General features: G+C 40.1%; 1 protein-coding gene across 9 annotated transcripts in view; it reads left to right on the plus strand.

The window, feature by feature from the left end:
- Positions 1-22,826, plus strand: part of MP1 (Melanization Protease 1) — a 36,153-nt gene extending 13,327 nt beyond the window's left edge. For 3 of the 9 annotated variants that reach the window (XM_067760758.1, XM_067760760.1, XM_067760764.1), the window contains 3 exons: positions 18,663-18,859; positions 19,114-19,354; positions 20,342-22,826. In XM_067760758.1, coding sequence (XP_067616859.1) covers positions 18,663-18,859; positions 19,114-19,354; positions 20,342-21,075 — 1,172 coding nt within the window. In that variant the 3' untranslated portion in view covers positions 21,076-22,826. Of the gene's footprint in view, positions 1-6,253; positions 6,451-12,360; positions 12,560-13,064; positions 13,910-16,039; positions 16,107-16,224; positions 16,422-16,550; positions 16,641-16,675; positions 16,878-18,662; positions 18,860-19,113; positions 19,355-20,341 lie in introns of those variants that run through there. The other 6 variants (XM_067760762.1, XM_067760763.1, XM_067760761.1 and 3 more) reach the window with 5 other exon arrangements.
- The last annotated feature ends 2,113 nt before the right edge of the window (positions 22,827-24,939 follow it).

The raw sequence follows: 24,939 nt of genomic DNA on the forward strand, positions 1-24,939 counted from the left end.
CGCAACACCACCCGCGACGCCCCTATGTATATTCGGCCCTTTTCTTTTATTTCTATTTTCAGTTTTTTTTTATTTTGATTTTCAGCGGTTTTATTTGAGTTTGATTTTCAGCGTTAGTAACCGGCCATGTCCGGTTCGGTAAATTTTTTTTTGCGGTTATTTGAATTTTAATTTAAATTTTTGAATGTTTAACGGTTTGTCCGTGGCATCCGGTTCAGCCGGATGTCGTTTTAATTGGTATTGATAAGCGTTTTGAGTCGGTCTCTGCGCTTCTGTTAGGTTTTTTTGAATTTGACAGCTGTTGCTTTTGAACAGGCATGATATGACCATTTTCTCTGTTTATGGCGCAGGAACAGTACGGTTGGCAAGGACCCGCCCCAACCGACAATGACTATCCACTGTGCACCAACACATCATGCCGACCGCCTTCCTTACTGATTCCACTGTAGATGCGTTTCCATAACAGATGGCGCCCAACGTGGCACCTGAGGCGCTGGTCTCAGTGGTCAGTTCGGGCAACGTGTGAAGTTGACCATTCCTCCAGTCCGAGGTGGGCAGCCACAGAAGCAGCTACCTGCGTTGCGGTGGAATGGTTGACGGATCAGGTTGTCCGGACTGGTCATTGGGGGCAGTAGTCGAAGGCGTCACGAGACTACACGTCAAGTTATCCGGATTTTTTTTATTTCACCCAGTGAGGCAGTGCTGCACGCACTTTATTTTTTTTGTAGATTTTGGGGTTTTTATTTTCCCGGAATGTTGTCCGTTAGTCGGCATTGGAAAAATATTAGTCCGCTAACTGGGTTTTTTTTTTATGTCAAATTTTTTTTAGTTTTTTTTAGTTTCCCTCATGCCGAATTTGTGATGTCAGGTATGAGTGAGTGTGTGATTTATAGGACCCCAGTTCATCCCACGTCTCAGGTGGCAACACATAGTACCACCTGGATTGTGACGGGTTGAGCTGGGATTCAAAGTGACACCCTTCCCTGTCCCACCAGTCTGGGGAGCGGCCATTGAAGCCGCTCCACCCATAGCGGCGGAGGCAGGAGGGGTGTCCCGGGTGAATGGACGGGAGGCCTCAGCACCCCCAGCCAGTCCCACTAGCGCGTCCCCAGAGACCGCCTCTGCGTTGCGGCTGGGTGTGTTGGGACTAACCTGTGTGTGTAGGACATTGACCCTAGTGGCCCCACCCAGTCCCAGAGGCAGGTCCTTAAGACCCCCTTATGCGTTGCGGTTGGGAGCACTAGGGACAAGAATGAATGAGTTTGTGTTTTTTATTTATTTTTTTTGGAGCCCGAGTGCCTTCGGGGAACAGGAGATGTCAGCGTTCCCATTGAGTATCCAAATTTTTTTTTGGCCTTCTGTGGGGGCGATGACCACTAGCCTTTCGGAGTTTGGACGAGTTCTCCTTTATCAAAATGTCTACCCAAATATTTTTTTTTGGCCTTCTGTGGGGGCGATAACCACTAGCCTTTCGGAGTTTGGACGAGTTCTCCATATCAAAATGTCTACACCTTTTTTTTTGTTTTGCCTTCCTGTGGGGGCGATAACCACTAAAACCTTTCGGAGTTTTGACGAGTTCTCCATAACAAATGTCTAATTGCCGCAAAGCCCTTTTAAACTAGGAAACAGAATTAATTCCCAAATTTGACTTAACTTTTTTTTGATGGACCTATGTTGCCCGGCTAGCTTCGTAGTAGGACTTTGAGACTCTTATCTCAGGGGTGAGTCGTGCCCCACGTTGATTGGCATTGGAGGCCCCTGGCAGTGGCTTCCCACAGCGGATCCGGTTTCCTGTTCGCTCCATCGTCGGGCCTTCTAAGCGAAGCAGGTTTGTTACGATCTGCTGCTACGGTATATGGCTGCGATCCACTTGGGAGCGTGTTCACGGGAACACACCTAGCGATGTGGCAAAGGTTGCGATGAAAAATATCGAAAAGGAAGGAAGAGACAGACCGGCCATCACTAAGAAAAATTTTGTCTTGCTACCAGAAGTTTCCGCCCGATACAGAGGAAAAAAAAGAAGAGGAGAAACGTTTTTTTTCTGGCATGTGCTTGTGTGAGAGTTTATTTCTCGATTTGATCTAATATTTATAACAGAATTTGCGAAAATAAAACAAAATTACTCAATTCGCGGGAACAACGCTAAATAAAATCGAACGAGTTTGCAATTTAGCGTTTCGATGTTCTTGGAAAATTGCAATCCAATGAATTGAATTTAATATACATACACATGTGTATGTATGTATTCCTTTTGGGGTTTGCCTCATCATAGAAATCACACAGCAAAAGAAACCGAAAGCCAAGACGGAAAATGTTCAAACGTTTCATTATCGGCAACATAAATGGTGGAAACGAAATTGAGATTACGAGTTGTTTTTGTGGAGGGTTCTAAACATATTTTCAACACCACTACCGCACCAGAGAAGAATAAAATGCTTAAAATGTTCAAGCTGGAAGAGTATTCGAGTGAATACCATGAGGCATTCATCAATAAGTAGGTCATCAGTCTCCGGACCACTCTTAGTCAATAGCAACCACGCAATTGTGGGTTCTCGTAGTAACATAAGGACAAGTAAGAAACGGCAGCAGTACGCGGCAGCGTAACCCAACGAACGCCAAAATCAGCACCAAGTCATCAAGATCGTAAAGGTCAACACGAAGTCTATCGCCACCAGGTTCATTTGATCACCTCGGACCAGAGCGCAACAACCACGAACAGTACCAACACCACCCTGCAACGACCGTGCACCATGGTGAGTTCGTTCCGTGACACGGACAAGCTAAAACTAGTATACTTTTATTATTAGTTCCATTTCTATAGTTTACGTATTGCGGCCGTAAGCCTCAAAAAGGGAAATGAACATTTTGTTTTGCTCTCGTAATTGATTTAAAATTTTCAACCATAATTTGAAGAAATTTAAAATTATTTGAACCATTGCTTAAACTTGAATGTGCGAATCTAGTCCCTAAAGTTCAACTTTTGAAAACGATTTCGAAATCGCAAATGGCATAACTTTGAGTGTAAGACCTTTCGCGCGCATTGAACGTTCTATTATTTTTTTTTGGAACGTACATTCAATCAAAGTTTTTGCATTAGCAGCGGTTGAAGTAATATTCTTGTAATGGAGTGGTATATATTCTAAGGAAATAATACCGTTGGCTAGTTCTCTTTCGGTTTATAGAATAGAATTTATTTCTATTACATTTGGGACAAGCGTTTCGTCACCTTGTCTCTATAACTTAATGCGTACGACCTATTTTGAAGAAAACAGATTTAGATGAAACTGTACACTCCTTCGAAAAGGAAACATTTTTTTTTGTTTTGTACTGAATGTCCGTAACATTAGTAAAAATATTTTCAATATGCCCACCTAAAAAGGAGAAAATTTTGAAGACATTTTTGTAAGTTACATAAATATCGTATATAAATCATGTAAAACGGAACAATAAAACAACAGAAACCCAAAGAAAAAAATAAGAGGAATTAGAACACGAAGTTATATTCTATAACCACCAGATACCAATACGTTAATCAATTTTGCTTTCCCAGTTTCCTGACGACAGTCGTATGCGAGCTCGTTTGCGGATCTTTTGCAGGAACCTATAGGTACCCTTGTTTAAATTTTTTTTGTTGTTTATTTGTTGCAAGTAAACAATGTTGGTTTTAAAACAACATTTAGAGAAACTACTACCTTATACGAGGGCTATTCAGTTGCACACATAAATACAATCTTAATATAGTTTTCATTACGTATAGTTTTTTCCATTGGCCATGGTTTTTGAGGGTGGGACAAGCACCGGGCGTCGCAACACCACCCGCGGCCTTTTCTTTTATTTCTATTTTCAGTTTTTTTTTATTTTGATTTTCAGCGGTTTTATTTGAGTTTGATTTTCAGCGTTGGTAACCGGCCATGTCCGGTTCGGTAAATTTTTTTTTGCGGTTATTTGAATTTGAATTTAAATTTTTGAATGTTTAACGGTTTGTCCGTGGCATCCGGTTCAGCCGGATGTCGTTTTAATTGGTATTGATAAGCGTTTTGAGTCGGTCTCTGCGCTTCTGTTAGGTTTTTTGAATTTGACAGCTGTTGCTTTTGAACAGGCATGATATGACCATTTTCTCTGTTTATGGCGCAGGAACAGTACGGTTGGCAAGGACCCGCCCCAGCCGACAATGACTAGCCACTGTGCACCAACACATCATGCCGACCGCCTTCCTTACTGATTCCACTGTAGATGCGTTTCCATAACATATTTTTATGGAGAACGGTAGATTGAGCGACACTTGCGCCATCTGACATGAAGAAGTAGCCAACTTGCAACTTTTGTTGCAAGCAAAACATAAGAAGAAGAATTTGACATTTGCTTTGGCTAAGGGTGCTTGCACACTTTGCAAGTGAAATTATTTTTTCCACTCGTTGGTAACTTTATTAGCATTTTTCATAGTTAAAAACTGCAATTTAACAGTTGAATAGGACAAAAAATATGTTAGAAAGTAGATTTCTTGTATAGTTAGAAGTTTATAAAAGTGATTCGCAAAATTTTGCATGTGAATGGGCAAGGCAAAGTGAACTTCAATTGCCAAGCCTGAATTTCCTTCATATTTACAAACGCCATATCTTGGTTAATTGTGGCGATGTTACTGGAATGCATAAGATTGCGTTGAACGCATCTATGTGAAAAACTTCATTATGTCTCGGCCATAAATACTATACGGGACACTGTAGTCTATCCGATGCACAAATCTGTAGCTTTTGTGAGCTGGAGGATGAAACGCAGGTGCACATTATATACGAATACGTCACTCTGGCAAGGCGGAGACTCACCCATCTAGGTGGCGTGACTCGTAATCACTTTTTAATATAGAGTAAAAACCGTTAGGGGCCGCCGTGGTATGATTGTAGCATGTTCCGCCTACAACACCGAAGATCCTGGGTTCACGCCCCGGGTAAAGCAACATCAAAATTTTATAAAGAAGTTTTTTCTATTACACGAAAACTTTTCTAAGCGGGATCGCCCCTAGACAGTTTTTGGCAAGCACTCCGAGTGTACTTCTTCAAGAAAACTCATCTGTCTTGCAGATGTCGTTCGGAGACGGCATAAAACAAGTAGGTCACTTCCCGCCAATAAGTAGGAAAAACTAAAAGGAGCACGACGCAAATTGGAAGAGAAGCTCGGCCTAAAAACTTTTTAAAAACCCCTAAGAGGTCCTAATATCGCTTCACAAGGTTGCGTCCGTCCCACAAATTGTCATCCTCCCCAGGTCCTTATATACTTTAAAAGCCCCCACATACAGTAATAGGCTAAAAGGTCAAGCAAGTCATAGATCTAAATAAAGGTCGCAGTGCATTGAGCGAGGCCCTATAATAATAAAAATAGTGTCTGGTTATAATATTTCAGTCGGATGACAGGTTAAAATACCAACCAGGCAGAACAAATAGGTAAAAACATTAAGGGGCAAATTATGTATACGAGTCATTTTTTCTCGGGTGAACCAAAATTGCCATCATTCATTCACTTCAGTGAGTGACAGTAAAGCTGAGTGCCTTTATGAAATTTTTGGTATTATATAAAGGTGACTGTGAATGTGAGTGACAGTGACGAAAAGTGTCACGGCGTCATACATAATCTTACCCTAAATGTGTTGCACTGACCACTTACCTAGTTTCATGCGAATTGATCCCGTTTTCGCGATTGTAGGTGATGTACAACATTGTTTACTATATAGTTTGGCAGCTTAAGTAGAGGTTATGTTGCGAATAGAGTGGAAGGCAGTGGACTAGGCAGTCGAATGTCATATAATGAAGGAATGGTGTTCGGAGATTTTTCAAATTTAAAAAAAAAAATCATAAAAGCTTTAATATAAATAAAACTATTGTTTTAATAACAACAAAAACTCCATATATATTCTGTATACATAAATATGTAAGGATTATCTCACTTTAAAATTTGAATTAAATAATCTAAAATTTTGTTTTGAAACTGAGTCGAGAACTGTGCGTTTGAATGTGCGAATTTTCACCGATCAGCTGTTAGTTGCGCTACTTGGTAAAATTTACAATGATGTACAATTTTATGAATATGAATAAAAACGAATAACTCGTTCAAACTCTAAAGTTATAAACATAAATATGTTCTAAATAATTAGTTTTACAATTTTCATCAAATCGTTCATGTACGTATATTTCATTTAAAGCAATAAATTCTATTATGTTGAATTTTTAGTTTGCTTTGTTTGTTTTGTTATGGCCCACAGAGTTTTCCTTTCCCAATGAAGCTACCGATGTACCAAACTTTGGACGCTGCATTACTCCGAATCGTGAACGTGCATTATGCCTCATATTGGACGATTGCAAATATTTATTTAATCTATTGCTTACAACGCCACTCCTTGAGTCGGATAAGTTGTATTTGAGTCGTAGTCAGTGCGGTTATCAAAATGGCAAAGTTTTGGTGAGTTTTCGAAGTTACATACCTACAAACATACCATGACATGAAATTGATTTGAAAATTAACTTTATTTAACTACTAGCTCGGGCTTTAAGAATATTCTTATCATTAAATAAAAATCAACAAAACTACTACAGAGGGTCTGGATGTGGTATGTAACCTGTTGTCAAGGAAACTGTACCTAGTATGCGCTTCGGCTTTGGGGTGACCTAGATCTGTTCTATGCGGTTTCCGGACCTTAAGAACGGCATAGCTTTTCTTTAATGCTAACATACAGGGAACCACATTTTCGCCAAGCTGGCTTTACATGGATTTGCTGTTGATTTCGCAGGACCTCATGAAGGATCGTATCGCTTAGCGAGGCTAATCGTTCTTTATTATTCATTGGAGTTATACCTCTTCGCGCTATCCCTGTCGTCAATCGGGATCACCAAGTGAGATCACCTCTTCCTCCACCCATATCTTCCAGCTCGGTGGAGGTTTTTCCTTTCCTCTGCTTCCAAATACGAATGCATCCATACGAATACTTTCTGAGTCGGAGCGCCTTTCTTCATTCGCATAATTTAACAAGCCGGCGAAGCTTTTAGGCTTTTATTCATCGCAATAGGTTCACATCTGCATAGAGCTCATTCAGCTCCTAATTAGGGCTGTATCGATAAAAACCTATGGCATCACGGAAGCGATAACTTTTCTGTTGATTACTCCAATAGCTATCCCATATTCTTCCGGAAACGTTTATAATTCTGAGCCAAACATCACAACGGATATTATGAGGGACTGGTATTAGTGATTTTTGTTAGTCGATAGAGGACCTTATTGTTAAATATCGTGCTCAGTACAAAAAGCACCTGATGGAAAGAGTTACGCTCTGTATGCGTGTACCAAGCTGATTTCCGAATGGGCGTAGTCCTTCACTGTCTCAAATTCATATCAGTCAAGGGGCGAATGGGCCGCGTCTTTTTTAATTACAGCTAATATTTCCTCTTGCTCTCCTTCACCGCAAGGTCCATTTTTTACGTCCTTTATTCAGGCCCTGTTGTTGTTGTTGTTGTAGCAGTGCTTCGCCCCACCTAACAGACGCGACCGATCACAAACTGTCATCAATATCCTCTAACGGGAGTCCAAGGAAAGGGTGGACCATAGGGAAAGGGGTGTTAGAGGCGTTGGTTCCACATTACAATTAAAGAGATGGTTGGTGTCATGTGGGGACACATTGCAAGCGGGGCATACATTTTGTATGTCGGGGTTGATTCTGGATAGGTAAGAGTTTAACCTGTTACAGTATCCAGAACGAAGTTGAGCCAGAGTGACACGCGTTTCCCTGGGGAGTATGCGTTCCTCTTCCGCAAGTTTTGGATACTTTACTTTGAGTACTGGGTTCACCGGGCAATTCCCGGCATAAAGGTCCGACGCCTGTTTGTGGAGTTCACCAAGGACCTGCTTGTGTTTTTTCGCTTCATACGGCTGTGTTCTCAGATGCCGTATTTCCTCAAAATGCTTACGGAGATGACTCCTTAAGCCCCTAGGCGGTGCTGGCTCGTCAATCAGATGTCTGTTGGGATGCCCAGGTTTCTGGGTATTCAACAGGAACTGTTTGGTCAGCATCTCGTTTCTTTCCCTGATGGGGAGTATTCTCGCCTCATTATGTAGATGGTGTTCTGGGGACATAAGAAGACAGCCCGTGGCAATCCTGAGAGCAGTATTTTGGCAGGCCTGTAGCTTCTTCCAGTGGGTAATTTTTAGGCTTGGCGACCATATGGGTGACGCGTAGCACGTAATCGGCTGGCTAATTGCTTTGTATGTAGTCATGAGCGTTTCTTTATCTTTTCCCCAGGTACTGCCAGCAAGGGATTTGAGGATTTTGTTACGGCTCTGAATTCTCGGAACAATTGCGGCTGCGTGCTCACCAAAATGTAGATCCTGATCAAACGTCACACCCAAGATTTTGGGGTGTAGGACAGTCGGTAGCGTAGAGCCATCGACGTGGATGTTCAAAATGGTCGACATTTGGGACGTCCATGTTGTAAATAAGGTCGCGGAAGATTTAGTCGGTGATAATGCCAGGTTTCGCGAGGCGAAAAAACTGGAGAGATCAGGGAGGTAGCCGTTTATTTTATTGCATAGCTCATCGATCTGTGGGCCTGGGCCTGTGGCCATTACTGTGCAGTCATCGGCGTAGGAAACGATTGTGACTCCTTCCGGTGGTGAAGGTAGTTTAGATATGTAGAAATTAAACAAAAGTGGGGATAGGACACCACCCTGTGGCACCCCTTGTTTAATTCTCCTTGGCTTTGATGTTTCGTTTCTAAATAGCACCGATGCCTGCCGACCACCCAGATAATTTGCGGTCCACCTTTTAAGACATGGGGGAAGGGTAGACCCTTCCAGGTCTTGCAGTAACGAGCCGTGGTTGACCGTATCAAAAGCTTTTGATAGGTCTAGCGCTACGAGTACTGTTCTATGGTGGGGGTTTTGATTTAAACCGCAATTTATCTGGGTACTAATGGCATTTAGCGCGGAGGTAGTGCTATGGAGTTTTCTGAAGCCATGCTGATGGGAGGCTAGTTGCAAATTTGCTTGGAAATAAGGGAGCAAAATGGCTTCGAGCGTCTTTGCTACTGGCGATAGGAGAGATATCGGACGATACGACTCTCCTATGTTAGCTGGTTTACCAGGCTTTAGTAGCGGGACCACCTTGGCCATTCTCCATTTCTCGGGTATGACAAAGGTGGAAAGAGACAGGTTGAAGACCTGCGCTAAATATTTGAAACCCTCTTTCCCTAGGCTTTTAAGCATCGGCATGGCTATGCCGTCTGGGCCCACTGCTTTGGATGGTTTAGCGCGACCAATGGCGTCCTCAACCTCTTTAGCGGTGATGGTGATTGGTGACGCGCTGAATTTGTGTTTATGTGCGTGTCTGTTGGCCCTCCGTCTAACTTTGTCGACCGTAGAATGCATTATATATTGTCGGCAGAAAGCGCTCGCGCATTTTTTCGCATCCGACAGCACTTTGTCGCCAAAGGCGATGGAAACTTTGTCTTTGTGCTTAGTCGGATTCGATAGGGACTTTACGGTGGACCAAAGTTTACCCACACCGGTAGAGAGGTTACAACCTCTTAGGTGCTCCTCCCATTTCGCCCGCTTGTGTTCATCCACAAGCAATCTGATGCGTTGGTTTATATCCCTTATTTGGGGGTCGCCTGGATCAAGCTGCCTTAAAAGGTCACGTTCTCTCGCTAAGTTTGCGGCCTCCGCCGGGAAGTGGGGCCGGATTTCGGGAATTCTCCCGGCGGGAATGAAACGTGCCGAGGCGGATTCAATGACCTTGCGAAAGGCACGCTCCCCTTGGCGGGCATCAGTCGGGATAGGGAGGGCAGCAAAGAGGTTGTCTGTAAAGGATTTATATTCTCCCCACTTTCCTTTTTTAAAGTTTATGAAAGTGCGTTTTTCGGTGACGATGAAGTCGGCGGTACGCTCGAGCGAAACAAGTATAGGCAGGTGGTCGGATGCCAATGATACCATCGGCTGCCAGTTGACGCAGTTTACGAGTTCTGCGCTCACGATTGAGATATCTGGCGAACTGTGACAGCTTCCTACCATACATGTGGGGGCGTCTCCGTTTATTGTGCAGAACGTCGTTTCTTCTATTTGATCCGCCAACATCTCGCCCCTACTGTCCGCCCGCAAATTTGAATGCCATAGATCATGATGGGCATTGAAGTCGCCTAAAATAATGCGATTGTTTCCAGTGAGTAAGGCTCTAATATTAGGGTGGTATCCACCGGGGCAACAGGTGGCAGGGGGGATGTAGATGTTGATGATTTCTAGGTTTGCATCGCCTGACCGGACAGATAGGCCTTGACGTTCTAAGACGTTGTCCCTGCGGTCGATGCCAGGATCAAATATGTGATATTGCACAGAGTGGTGTATTATAAACGCGAGGCCGCCTCCATTTCCGCTCTCGCGATCTTTTCTGTGGACATTATACCCAGAGCAGGACTGCAATGCAGATCGTGCTGTGAGTTTAGTCTCTTGAATCGCAGCAATGCGGATGTTGTGCCGCTTCATGAAATTGACTATCTCCGTAATCTTCCCAGTTAGTCCATTACAGTTTAACTGCAGAATTCTGAAGTGCATGAGGGGAGATGTCGCCACTCTGGGGGTAAGTGACGGGTGACTACGCCTGGGTTCAGGAAGGCCAGGACGCAATTGCTGTTGTGGCCCTGGGACTGGGCGTCCTTGGGCAAGCATTGGGGTACCCGGATGATTTGGGTTTGCGACCTGGCAAAATGGCGCGATGAAACCCGCCGCGGAGACCAGAACATCTAGGAAAGTGGCACCACCCGAGGCAGGAGCTGCATTGGGCGGATGTCGCAAACATATATATTCTGTGCTGGCAAACGGTGCAAACGGAGGTAGGGACTAAGAGTCTGTTTCCCTGACCTACACGATTGCTGCCGGAAAAGAGGGGGAGAGAAGACGGGGGCAGGGGCTGTTGCTCAGCATTGCTTCCGACTCTACTACGAAGATTGTAGTTATGAGTGGTAGCAGCTGTTTGAGTTGTTGGCGCCGTAAGGCGCGAGCAGCAGCGGGTACTTGTTGTGGCTTGCTGAGCAGCGGGGCTGCTGGAAGGTAATGGGGGGGCGCTTAGACGTAGACTACGGGACGCCCTTGGGCGTGAACAGCAAGGAGCCACAAAAGATTTATAAAAGTTACGTGGACGTCGGGTTTTGGGATCAAGCCCAGAACAACCTGTCCGATGCAACCATCCCTTACACGAGACACACTGAACAGAGTATGACCGTCCTAAAAAGATTCTTTTCCGGCAGATGCAGCAAAACCATTTCTCAGGACCGAGGTCAGGAGACGGACCCGGATTGGATTCGATACCTTCCCGGAGCAAGAGAATATGGAGCAGTCCTGCTGCAAGGAGCTGCTGGGAGGATGACAATTTGTGGGAGGGACGAAACAAATTAAATGGGGTTACACTGAAATGACAGTCCTTGGTCGGGAAAAATCCCGAGTCGCTCCGGTACATAGAACCGACTGCCTTGGGAAGCGTATTCAGGCCCTCCCCCTCCTTTATAAGACCCTATAATAGAGTGTACCATTGCGCTTTAGATGTGCTGCTAGAACTATTTTCTGCAGGAACAGTTAAAGAAATCGCATGATAAAGAACTTTTTTGTCTGAATTCCCGCTTGGTTTTAAATAGCTCGGAGAGGTTCCTCCCAAACATTGCCAAGTTGAAATGTTACTCAACGCCATTTGGCAAAGTCTTACATACATTGCAGAGATCGCAAATTCAGATAAAGTAGCGTAAAAGGATATTCTTTTCGCGATAATAATAAACTGCTTTGAAGTCCGGCGCTGTTTTCGTTAAGATTAAACGTATGATCTTTAACAACTTTTCGCGCACTAGCTCAAGCCCAACGCTTACCAGTGCTTTGATATTTTTTCCGACATATTGATTATTTGAAATGTTCAAGATTTGAAACCTTCCATCATCCGCTGGGCTTGCTGGTGATTTTTTCCTATCAGACAGCATTTTAAGCTCCCTGCTCTCACAACACGTCGTTGCGTTCTTCTAAGTTGGCGTCTCTCCTTACTATTCACGTCTTTATATCTCGCCTCTACACCGCGATTTGCTGGGCTCGTATACAACATGTATACCTTTTTTCGAAGCTGTGCGACTTTCCGCATAATGCTGGTTGCTTTTCTGGTATTTTTATATAAAAATATGGTGTCCGCAGTGTTCTCCCGAGGCTCACTTACATCGTCAGGATAAAGATTCTCTCAGTGAAAGGGTGTGAATCTGAAAAAAAAAAACTTCTTTCGAAAACTACTTAAGACTTTGCTCTATATCTTTATCTGATAAACTTTTTGTCTCTGAGTTTACACTTTTTATTCCGCAGATATGTTGCCCTGATCGTTATCGAAACTTTGTTAATATACCTTCGATTTCGTCTACCACTAAGCCGGCAATTGCAACACCAAGTAACTTACTACCGCAACCAGGTCAATGTGGAAACGTTTTATCGAATCGTATTTATGGCGGCAACGCTACGAAAATCGATGAATACCCATGGATGGCTTTAATCGAATATACGAAACGTAATTGAATGTCTTTTTAAATTTTAATAAAGCAAAAGCAATTTCACACAGATGCTTAATGAAATAATTAGTCAAGTTTTCTACATGAAAGCCCTTATTGAACTCAATATTCCATACAGAATATACATTCTTAATTATCTCATTATTCTTAATGACCTTCATTATTCCTTTTTTTGAACATTTGCAACAAAAGGCTATATGGCCTTTTTTTAAATATGCACATATTTGGTTAGGTTCAACATTTATGAACAGTTACGCATGCATTTTGTATTGATTGTCTTTAAAATTAAGGTGGAAACGTCTGCTATTAGTTTTTATTGTTTTTTGTAAAGATTGTAGTATAGGGGCTGCTGACGGATGCTCGTTACTGAACCAAGCGGCTATGTGTGAAAAGGAAAAATATATTATTTCATTAAACAAAATTTAGATTCCATTAAGTTTCTGTGTGAAGTTGTTGTAAAACAATATTGGATATTTTTGAATTTCTCCTTAACTCTCTCTCCAGCTAACGGCGCAAAAGGACATCATTGTGGTGGTTCGCTCATCAATTCACGTTACGTAATCACTGCTTCACACTGCGTCAATGGCAAAGCGATACCAACAAATTGGAAACTAACTGGCGTACGTTTGGGTGAATGGGATACTACAACGAATCCAGATTGTGAGATTGATGTACGTGGCGAAAGGGATTGTGCTCCACCATATTTGGATGTGCGCGTAGAAAAATCCATATCACATCCCCAATATAATCCAAATTCGAGAAATCAAATTAACGATCTGGCGCTATTACGTCTTAATAAAAATGTGCAATATACAGATTTTATTCGTCCCATTTGTTTACCGGCTAGTGTCAATTTACGTTCTGCCACCTTCGATGGCATTGTGATGGATGTAGCTGGTTGGGGTAAAACAGAAAGAGAAACAAGTAGTACGCTAAAGCTGAAAGCCGAGGTCGCCGGCGTACCAATGACTACGTGTCGTAACAAATATGCAACACAAAATATTTTATTAGAATCGTCGCAAATATGTGCGGGTGGCAAAGTAGGTGTGGATTCGTGTCGTGGTGACTCAGGTGGTCCACTTATAAGTTTGGATAATACAAGGAGAGCTTTGTCTTATTACTTTTTGGCGGGTGTTGTATCATTCGGACCTACACCTTGTGGTCTTGAAGGCTGGCCTGGGGTTTATACACGAGTAAGCGACTACATGGATTGGATTCAAGAAACAATACAACCATAGAGATTATTATTTAAAGTACATTATAGCTATTTATTTTTATTTAGTGTTAGTAATTTTTATACATTGACGATACTTTTTATTTTATATTTATTAAAAATATATCCTAAAAATAACTTAGAATTCTTTTATTTACGCTTCTATTTTTTGGTGCGGTGGATGCAACACGGCTGGTTATTATAAGACAACCGTTGTCTGAAATATATGATATAGTGTGATTCTCCTCATAATATTTTTAGCAGCTATCAGAGGACCTTCCGGAATTTCTACTGGCAACAACTGACCCAATTCATGTACGAATCTTTCAAAATCATTTTGCAAAGTGAACGTTTTACCCACGTTATCCTTTCGCTTTCATTCTACATTAGCTAGGGATGACGATCCCACGATCCCGGTACTCAACTTGCTCCACAAATATCCCCCTTTTAAGAGAGAAACAAGCATAACACGGATGCGAAATTGGTTTTGAAAAAAGCCTTGGTGAACCGAATAATTTCGGCAGATCGGACGTCATTCATTTAGGGATAGAATGGTCTAGCTGCCCTGCAAGCGATAGTAATAACTCAGCAGATCAATGCCCATGTATACAGAAGCAGTCACTGGCGACCCGCGGAACTCTACAGCCATCGGATTTGTTATAGCCATGCGGGCTAAAATATCCGCGTGACAGTTCCTCGATATACTGTCATGGACGGGACCCTGATTGAAGGTACTCCACTGATGAATTGAGGGATTTAAAGGCCACTGGGCTCGCAGTTATGTTGAATTCTCTAATCGTACTAGCGGTGAATAACATTCCATCCACCAAATCCAAAATAGCGGCAACTTCTGATTGGAAAACGCTAGAGTAATCGGATAACTTGAACTTGCGGCCTGAAAACCCTTTCCGTCCAAGCCCGACCAAGTCCACAATAATCTGTCCTTCCCACGATAATGTCGAAGTAGGTAAGAATGCTGACTTGCCCGAAGTGAGAAAGCCCATAGGGTATGTCAAGAATTCATATCAAAGACCGGGTTTCAGCCTCCTTTACCGCAATATCCGTTTAATGTATTTTCTCCATGACATTTAATGCCAAGGTAGGTGTGGTTCTAAAAGCACATCTAATACTTCTTCTTCTTGTAGCGATAAAGACATTCCCCGAAGATTTGAGTTACATTTTGGTAATGCTCGCTGTCTTTAATACGTTTCACAAGACCAGGATCCCATAGAACAGAATCGGCTTAACTTCCATCTCATATAGTCAGTGTACCACCTTTAGTGAGAGTACCAGCTCATACTGCTTGCCCTCCCGCAGCAGAAGGTAATCGAGATCTACCCAATTTTACAGTAAAAACCATATCAGAATAATGTATAGATTGGAATCATGGGCAGTTTTGGGAAGCAGTTGATAAGCGCAATACAAAGCTCTATGACCTTAGAGCTTCCGCGACCCAATTGTCAACCTCACCTACCCTAGGGTAATACTGTTACAAATATCACACACATATTTAACAGGCGAGGCTCTGGTGACCCCAAGTTCCTCATGGAGCTAGGTAGTGGAGGCGGGATTACCTATAAGAATTAATGTGGTCATATAATCGTTTCTAAGATGGTCGAGGTAGTACCTTAATGATGCTTGTTGCTGGAACGTACCGGATCTATATCCGGCAAAGGACCAAAATCATCGATAACTCTCTTAAAAACCTTCGCGGAGTGTCTTTATCGTTAATACAACAACAACGACACCATGGACAATGCTGAAATAATATGGGACGCCCAATAAATTATTCGATAGGCAAGTTCTCTGAATGGCTTGTGGTTCTTTCCGCGACTCGAACAGCTTTTTTGGAAGTAAATTTAATGATAAGCTTTACACAGATATGGAAACAGGGTAACGCGAATGGATAAAGATGATCCCGTCCAGAATATACTCCTATCGACACCTGTAGCAGGAGACCCCCATTGAATTTTAAGCAGCATTTCCCCGTTTGGCACTCCCAACTAGCATCAGTTATCGCTAAGAGTGAACGGCTATCGCGCTTTGTTTTAAAGTAGCCAAAAGAGTTCATTAGTTCTTGCAAACTGTTCACAGTCTAAAAGTATGTGATAATGTAATAGTGTACTTAAAAGGGATTGTTTGATACATACATATGTAATTTCTTGCGCGTAAACGTGTGAAATATAAATAGGATGTAAGCCTAGGTAAGAAGAGTAGCAAAACAGCATGCGTGGCTGCCAAGACACGTTACAGTAAACATTCGTTTTAATATAAACTATATATGCACAAGTTATGTTTGTTAGTTTCAGCACTTGTTCACAACACATCAGCAGGTACAAAAATAGGTACATAACTCTTTGAAAAGTAAAAGGGATTCGAATGATAGTTTAATGCAGGATGATTTCATGGTCCTTATGTCCTAACCTGATTTGCATACACAAAATCTACCTGTGGCGATATACATATGTATATGTGGGTCGTTGTTTGTGTGCTCTACTGTAAATAAAATGTTTTTCTGAATCGTAAATATAAAGACGACGGAAAAACCAGCTACTTAACCAGTGATAAAACCGATTTCAAGATGTTAAAACAAGTGTTTATATTTGTTATTTTGGTTGTAGTTTTTCGTTGCAGCTTGCAGGCAGCGCGTGAGTATTTATCTACATAAATAAATAGTGACCGTGTTTATTTATTTGAATTTATGAAATGCTTAAATTTACGCCTTTACACAGGCTGTGAATAAATTGAAAGAATAACTTCCATCGACGGTAATGATTTGTTTGATTATCTTGGCCCAGGGCACGGGATTTCATAAAATGTGCTAAATCAGTGAGTGTTGTTGATAAAGAGAAAGTCCAACGGCAAATGTGAGTGGAAGGTGTAAGCCATTGGAGAGTCATTCAAACTCAAAACGGAAAATATTTTAAAAACTTATCTATATATCGGTAAATTGGCAAGTTGGAAACTTGTGCGGCCAACTATAATTCTGAAGAACCATTATATACATACGTATGTATCGAAAGGTCTTCTCAAGAGCAGTACAGGGCATTAAAAAACATTTCAAAAAAGTGAAATGTAGCGCTGAAATTTCAATTTAAAAACAAGTAAGGAAATCTGAGTTCGGGTGTAACCGAACATTACATACTCAGTTGAGAGCTTTTGAGATAAAATAAGGGAAAATCACTTTGTAGGAAAATGATCCTAGGGTAACCCTGGAATGTGTTTGTATGACATAGGTATCAAATGAAAGGTGTTAATGAATATTTTAAAAGGGAGTGGGCCTTAGTTCTATAGGTGGATGCCTTTTCGAGATATCGCCATAAAGGTGGACCAGGGGTGACTCTAGAATTTATTAATGAGTATTTTAAAAGGGAGTGGGTCTTAGTTCTATAGGTGGACGCCTTTTCGAGATATCGCCATAAACGTGGACCAGGGGTGACTCTATAATGTGTTTGTACGATATGGGTATCAATTAAATTTATTAAGGAGGGTTTTAAAAGGGAGTGGCCCTTAGTTGTATATGAGAAGGCATTTTCGAGATATCGACCAGGGACCAGGGTGACCCAGAACATCATCTGTCAGGTACCGTTAATTTATTTATATATGTAATACCACGAAGGGCTTTTGATTTCGCCCTGCAGAACTTTTTCATTTTCTTCTATTTAATATGGTAGGTAGGTGTCAGACCCATTTTACAAAGTTTTTTTCTAAAGTTATATTTTGCGCTAATAAACCAATCCAATTACCATGTTTCTTCCCATTTTGTTCGTATTTGGCATAGAATTTTTGCATTTTTTTTTTTTCATTTTTCGTAATTTTCGATATCAAAAATGTGGGCGTGGTCATAGTCGGATTTCGCCCATTTTTAACGCCAAGGTAAAGTGAGTTCAGATAAGTACGTGAACTAAGTTTAGTAACGATATATCTATTTTTGCTGAAGTTATCGTGTTAACGGCCAAGAGGAAGTACAGACGGTCGACTGTGTATAAAAACTGGGCGTGGCTTCAACCGATTTCACCCATTTTCACAGAAAACAGTTACCGGCATAGAATCTATGCCCCTACCAAATTTTGCAAGGATTAGCGGATCCACGCCCATTATGAAATTTTTTTTATTTTTGTATTTTGTTGCACCATATCATTACTGCAGTTGAATGTTGGCATAATTTACTTATATACTGTAAAAATATTCAAATTTTTGTTAAAATTTGACTTTTAAAAAGTAGACGTGGTCTTCATCCGATTTTTCTAATTTTTATTTAGCACATATATAGTAACAGTGATAACGTTCCTGCCAAATTTCATTATGACTGCCAAATTACAGCTTGCAAAACTTTTAAATTACCTTCTTTTAAAAGTGGGCGGTGTCACGCCCATTGTCCAAAATTTTACAAATTTTCTATTCTGCGTCATAAGGTCAACCCACCTACCAAGTTTCATCGCTTTATCCGTCTTTGGTAATGAATTATCGCATTTTTTTCAGGTTTTCGAAATTTTCGATATCGAAGTGGGCGTGGTTGTAGTCCGATTTCGTTCATTTTAAATAGCGATCTGAGATGAGTGCCCAGGAACCTACATACGACATTTCATCAAGACACCTGAAAATTTACTCAAGTTATCGTGTTGACGGACAGACGGACGGACGGACGGACGTGGCTCAATCACATTTTTTTTCGATACTGATGATTTTGATATATGGAAGTCTATATCTATCTCGATTCCTTTATACCTGTACAACCAACCGTTATCCAATCAAAGTTAATATACTCTGTGTGTAAAAAGTCTGCGAGAACTGATTTGAGAACTGACTAACTACTATAACTTTGCTAAATTACTATTCCCATATTATACATTGATTTCAATTCAAAATCTTTCATATTTTATTTTTAGAATTTAACTATCCCTATACAATGATGGGGCAACAGAACTTTGGACGGTGCACGACACCAAACGAAAGAAGTGGTTCATGTGTTTTCTTACAAAATTGTAAGATTCTTTACAATATATTTTTATATCAACCAATAAGCGATGTAAATAGAATGTATTTAAGTCAGAGTCAGTGCGGTTATCTGAATGGGAATGTTTTGGTGAGTAGATTTCAAAAATCGTAATCTATAGCAAAAGTAAACTAAAAATCACTTAAGCCATGGTTTATCAGTTCGATTTTAAACTCTAGTTGAAGTTATGTAGAGTTTAACCTTGTAACTTTGTTCAAAAACATAAAATTTTGCTGCTCATCTCAGATTAAGCGACCGAAGTGGTAGGGTTAAACTCTAGTCAACTTTATCTGAAGTTTAAACTCGTACTTTAAACTGGGTGTAAATGTTTTTTTCCTCTGCAGATATGCTGTCCTGATCCAACATCAATTTCGTTTGTGCCCACAAAGACCACTGTTCGTCCCACACCCTCGCCCCAAACATCGAAAAAAATTCTAATTTTGGATAAAGCTTCAAAGTTTACAGCCCACGAAAAGCTACCACGTCCCGGTGAATGTGGACAAATGACGTCGAGTCGTATTTACGGTGGTAATAAAACAAAGATCGATGAATATCCTTGGATGGTTTTAATAGAATACAAAAAACGTAAGTGATGCAAAATTTCCGGACTATTTTGTATGGTTTTGGGGTTGTGTTCAAAATGATTTCGAAATATTTCGCAATTGTTAAGAAATATTTCGGGAATAATTTTGTGACCATGTTGTAACTGTATTTCGAAACTATTCATTTCCTTTGTTTTATTGGGGTATCGGGATCGTTTAGGCGAAATTCAGGAGAGCTTTCGGGATAGTTGAAGGACTATTGTGGAATTAAATTGCGGATAATAATGGAACTATTTTGGGACCTTTGGGAGTCGTTTTCAAGATTATTTTGGAATTTGAAAGAGACAGGCTGAATAAAAGAGCTTCTCTGGAAATAAAGCTTTCTTTTCCAAATTGTGGTCTGTTTAAATGTATTGCGCCGACTCCAAACGACGTAATATGGGTTAGGTTAAGTTCTACTGGCCGCCCGTGAGGACCCCACATAAAGTGAGTCCAGAGTGTTATCAGAAGTTTGCTCAAAGACTAAACTGAAAAACTCTATCAGGCTTCCTAGGACATATGCGACATAAGCTAAAGCAGACAGATTTTTTTCTAAGAAGCTGTTCAGTGCAGAAATGCATAACGAACCACTGTCGATCCCGGTTTTGAAGTATTTTGATGTTAGTTGTCACGTATCTTCAGTCGGGGACTTTATTTATTAAACCAGCGAGCATGGTGAAAATGAAGGAGACAAGTTTTTGAAATAAGACAAAATTTTTGGACAGAATTGGGTATAGATATCTTCAATATAAAGGTACCATGGTCTGTTCAAGAAAAATTGTAATTAGCTTTATCTTGGAAAACATTTTGAGTTAAGGGGGAAAAATTAGGTGGGAGTAGAATAATGTGATGATGGGGTAGGAAACGAAGTTAAAAGGGGTCGAAGCAGAGAATCTTTTCGTATTAGCTTTTCAATATATTTTTGAAATTTAGAAATTAATCATTTTTTGAAGCCCATTGCATAATGAATTTTTTTATTTTTTTTTTACAGCATTCAACCTCTCTGGTCATCATTGCGGTGGTTCCCTAATCAGCTCCCGTTATGTGGTCACTGCTTCACATTGCATTAACGGTAAAGCTTTACCTAGTGATTGGAGAATATCGAATGTACGCTTAGGCGAATGGGATACCAACACAACTCCAGATTGTGAAATTGATGTACTTGGTGAAAAGGATTGTGCACCACCACATATAGACGTGCCCATTGAAAAGACCATACCACATCCAAAATATGATCCAGATTCACTAAGTCAAGCTTATGATATCGCATTGTTACGTTTAAAAAACACTGTCGAGTTCTCTGACTTTGTACGCCCCATTTGCTTGCCAATGAATAATAATTTACGTACATCCACTTTCGATAATATGATAATGGATGTGGCTGGTTGGGGTAAAACTGAATCAAAGTCAAGTAGTAATGTCAAATTGAAAGCCGAACTTACCGGTGTGCCATTGGAAAAGTGTCGAAAAGTGTATCGGCCGGAAAGTATATTGTTGGAGGGTACACAAATGTGTGCCGGTGGTAAACAAGGTGTGGATTCGTGTCGTGGTGATTCTGGTGGTCCACTAATCGGGCTCGGTACGACAAGTAACGGGAACACATATTATTTTTTGATAGGAATTGTTTCATTTGGACCATCAATATGCGGTTTAGAAGGTTGGCCAGGTGTTTACACTAGAGTAGGACACTTTGTCGATTGGATTTATGCGGCAATTCAAACTTAAGTTATTTTAGTAGGAAATTTATATATTCTGTACGTTTGTATTTGTATTTGTAAATCAGGATTACGTGTGCAAATGTATGTGTATATATAATAAGGTGTCAATTATATAACAACTTGTTTGGGGCACTGTACCCTAGTTGTTAAACCTAGTTGTGCTTAGCACACAAAAATGTTCTCGAAAATTCCGGTAGTTGTTTAACAAATGCTGATCAAGTTACGAATGAATTGCTCTTATGACGTAAGATTATAAGATTGTTAACCTTGAGAAATGGACGGGGCACCGCCTACATTTAAAGGATGGAACAATTTAACAAGACATAAATCAAAAGCCGCTAAAGTTATCATGTTGACATTGGCAGGGATGGCGTCACCTTGCTATTAAGTGCATACATACTGAGTGCAACCAGGTTTTCAAAAATATTGTGTAAACTTACTCGTTTCGAAGTTGTTCCAAGATGATGTTTGCACATGCATCAATCCCATCGCTAGGATCTAGATTAGATTATTAGCTGTCAGACCTGTTGTCTTTTTATGTTACTCATTTATTTCGTGCTCTCATCTAGGAATGACACCCTAAAGATTGTTTTAGCTCTAGCAAAAACCGACATTTCTAAAATTTGTTCAAAAGTATCGAAAAGAAAATTTCATATGGGAAATGTAGTTATTTAATCTGCAATTAGTACGAAACTTAAGATAATCTCGTTATATGTAAAGTTGATCTAAGCTAAAACATAAGTTTTAGCAAGCTATTAAAGCTCCACTTTCAGTATATCCCATAGTGAGAAAAATTAATTAAACCAAAATGTCGACTTAACACAACTTGATTATGTAATTATTCAGTTCCGATTAAGCTATTAACTTGCCGAATAATCACATAATTTCTGGCTAGGTCATGTTATGCAAATGAAAGAAAAAGTTCCTGCCAGAAAAGAGGGAGTCCTCCACTGAGTTGGGAGAGGCAGGTGGAGGAAGGCTTGACCTCCCTTGGTGCACCCAATTGGCGTCAGTTATCGCGAAACAGGAATAGCTGCATTTACTTGTTACGAAACGGCCAAAAGCGGTAAGCGCCGATTAATGACGATGAAATAATTTAGGTATGCTTAAAGGAAAAAAACCAAGTTGCTAAATAATGGACACCCTAATATCTATGTACTAAATTTTTGTACATATGTTGTTGTTATGTAGTACTTAAATTTAGTTTTAACTTGTTAAAAGTATTATTCAAGGTTACCGCTTCCAATGCTTTATTATACTGGTTCTTTCGATCTCATTTCAAACTAATCTTTTGCGTTAAAATGTAAAATAATATCGACCAAAAAGGATAAACATAGCTAGGTACTTGTTGGAGAACAATAGACTTACCTGGAACATGAAGATTTAAATATTCTCTATTAAGGTTCATAGTAAAAGAATGGATTATGTTAATTCATTTGTAGGTATGTGTAATTGATCATGAATATACAGTAAACTCGTTTTAACCCGGACACTTGGTCAGAAAAAATTTCTCAAACAATTCAGTTTTCCGAAGTATGTATATTTTTAAACTTAAGTATGTGTGTATGTTAAAACGGCCTAGCGGCAAATAAGTATGCCATTAGATACATATGTAATTTTAAGTATGTGATATTTTAGCACCAAAGATGTAAGTAAATACAGAATACTTTTTCTTAAATCAATTTACTACTAAATTTATAAAATGTAGAGGAAGTTAATGATATTGAAATTAAAATTGACAAAATGTTTCTTCTAAAACTGCGCGTATTAATTTGGGTACTTTATTACTAAATTTATAAAAAAACAAGAAAATAAAAATAAACACATTTTTGTTAAGACCCTCTGACAAATGCTTTAAGGGCTAATTAATCTTCCTTAACCCTAACGCCATAGTCGTAACCATACCCATATCCATAACCATCTCCAATGTGATCGATTAATGGTGGCTTAACCTAAAAATCGTGAAAATTTCATAAAAATGAAGAAAACGCAAAAAATTGCAAACATATTCCACAAAAAAAAAAAGTCTCTTAGTCATAACGTATACGAAACAATGAATAAAATCTACAAAAAGTTATTAAATTCACCAACTCAAATATTTTTAAGTTATGGATATGGCGAGAAACCAAAAACCGATTGGTTGGGCTATGGTATGGTTATGGCGATAGCGTTGTCGTATGGCACCTAATCGATTACATTGATTTCCATAAGGTTGGTTCGATCAGCTGTTTTATCTGGTTATGGCTTTATGGTTATAAGTCACCATTAATTCGCCTTTAATTGGCGATTTCTTTATCGATTTACATTGACATTACATTACATTTCTTTAATCGATTACATTGATTTCCATAAGGTTGGTTCGATCAGCTGTTTTATCTGGTTATGGCTTTATGGTTATAAGTCACCATTAATTCGCCTTTAATTGGCCCATTAAAGGGCCTGTATCAGTCATGGAAATTTTTTATATAGATGCGTTCTTATGCATTCCAGTAACATCGTCACAATCGCGCATGATGTTGCGATTGCAAATATAAATGAACTACAGACTTGGCAACTGAAACTTATTTCGCCCTGTCCATTCACATATACAATTTCGCGAAAGACTGTTATAAACATTCTCACTATACAAGAAATATACTTGCTAACATATTTTGTGTCCTATTTATTTGGTAAATTGCGGTAAATTTGTGAAAAATGTTACAGAAGTACCAACGAGTGGTAAACATAATTTTACTTGAAAAAGTATGTTTAGCCAAAGCCAATGTTGATTTCGTCTCGTATGCTTTGCTTGCAACAAAAGTTGGGAGTTGTCGCCAGTGTCAATCGATCTGCCGTTCTCCATAAAAATACGTGCATTCTACTCATTTTGCCTAAGATTGCGTTAAAAGCATCTATATGAAAAGCTGCTTATGTGACGAGCGCTTTAATAAAATTTGTGTTGGCTGAAATCGCCCTATGTGAATCCTGCGTAACGTTATATAGGCTGGATTTTGCCCCACCTTGTTCTAGAGTGTCCGAAAACACCGATTTTTTGTCCGAACCCGAACCGGATACTCAGCTTATTTTAACTTCTGCGGAATATTTTGCAATTGCTGAGACTTCAAAGCTCACCACCGCTCCACGTTTACATTGACAAAGTGGTGTATGGAGAATCTTTGAGTATTTGTCAATAGGCACCTTCAGCGAAAACTATTTTTGTTGGTACTGTAACGAATTCTGGGAACTCCTATTATTTATAAACCTTCTGCTAACGTTCAAATCGCTAAACTGTTGATTAAATCACTCCAATATTCAGTATTGCAAACTGGGCTTTATTTATATTACTTTGGGAGTACCTCACAATTATACTTCACTTCACATCTAATAGCGTGTTTAAATCAAACTCGTTCATCAACTTGCGCTGCTTTTATACTCTCCGTTTTCTCGTTCACCCATTTCACCTAAGGTCTAGTAATTTCGCGAACAGTTACGTCTCATGCTTGGTTACCAACTATATACATGCATATTTGTAGTTTATGCTTTTCTACTAGCCATATGCGTGTGTATGTGTGAGTAACTACTTCGGCTGATGACTACATATGTGTGTGTGAGATAACTCTTCGTTGCCTAGTACATATGTGTTGCTGCTTACTGTGTTGTTGCGATTATTTACTAACAGCATAGTGATGCTAATATTCGCCAAAATATGTTGCAAACATGTTTCCGCCAGTTGAGCGATAGTAAATTATTATTTTTTCTACTCAACGATTGATCAAGTATGAGGTGAATATAATTTCACATTCTTGCGAACGATTGAAAATATATATCCTCTGGATAGTCCATTGGAACACTTCTCTGCTGTATGAGCGCTAGTGGCGCCGACTCGATATCA

Source organism: Eurosta solidaginis, chromosome 1 (assembly GCF_040869045.1).
Source record: "Eurosta solidaginis isolate ZX-2024a chromosome 1, ASM4086904v1, whole genome shotgun sequence".
Taxonomy (NCBI): Eukaryota; Metazoa; Arthropoda; class Insecta; order Diptera; family Tephritidae; genus Eurosta; species Eurosta solidaginis.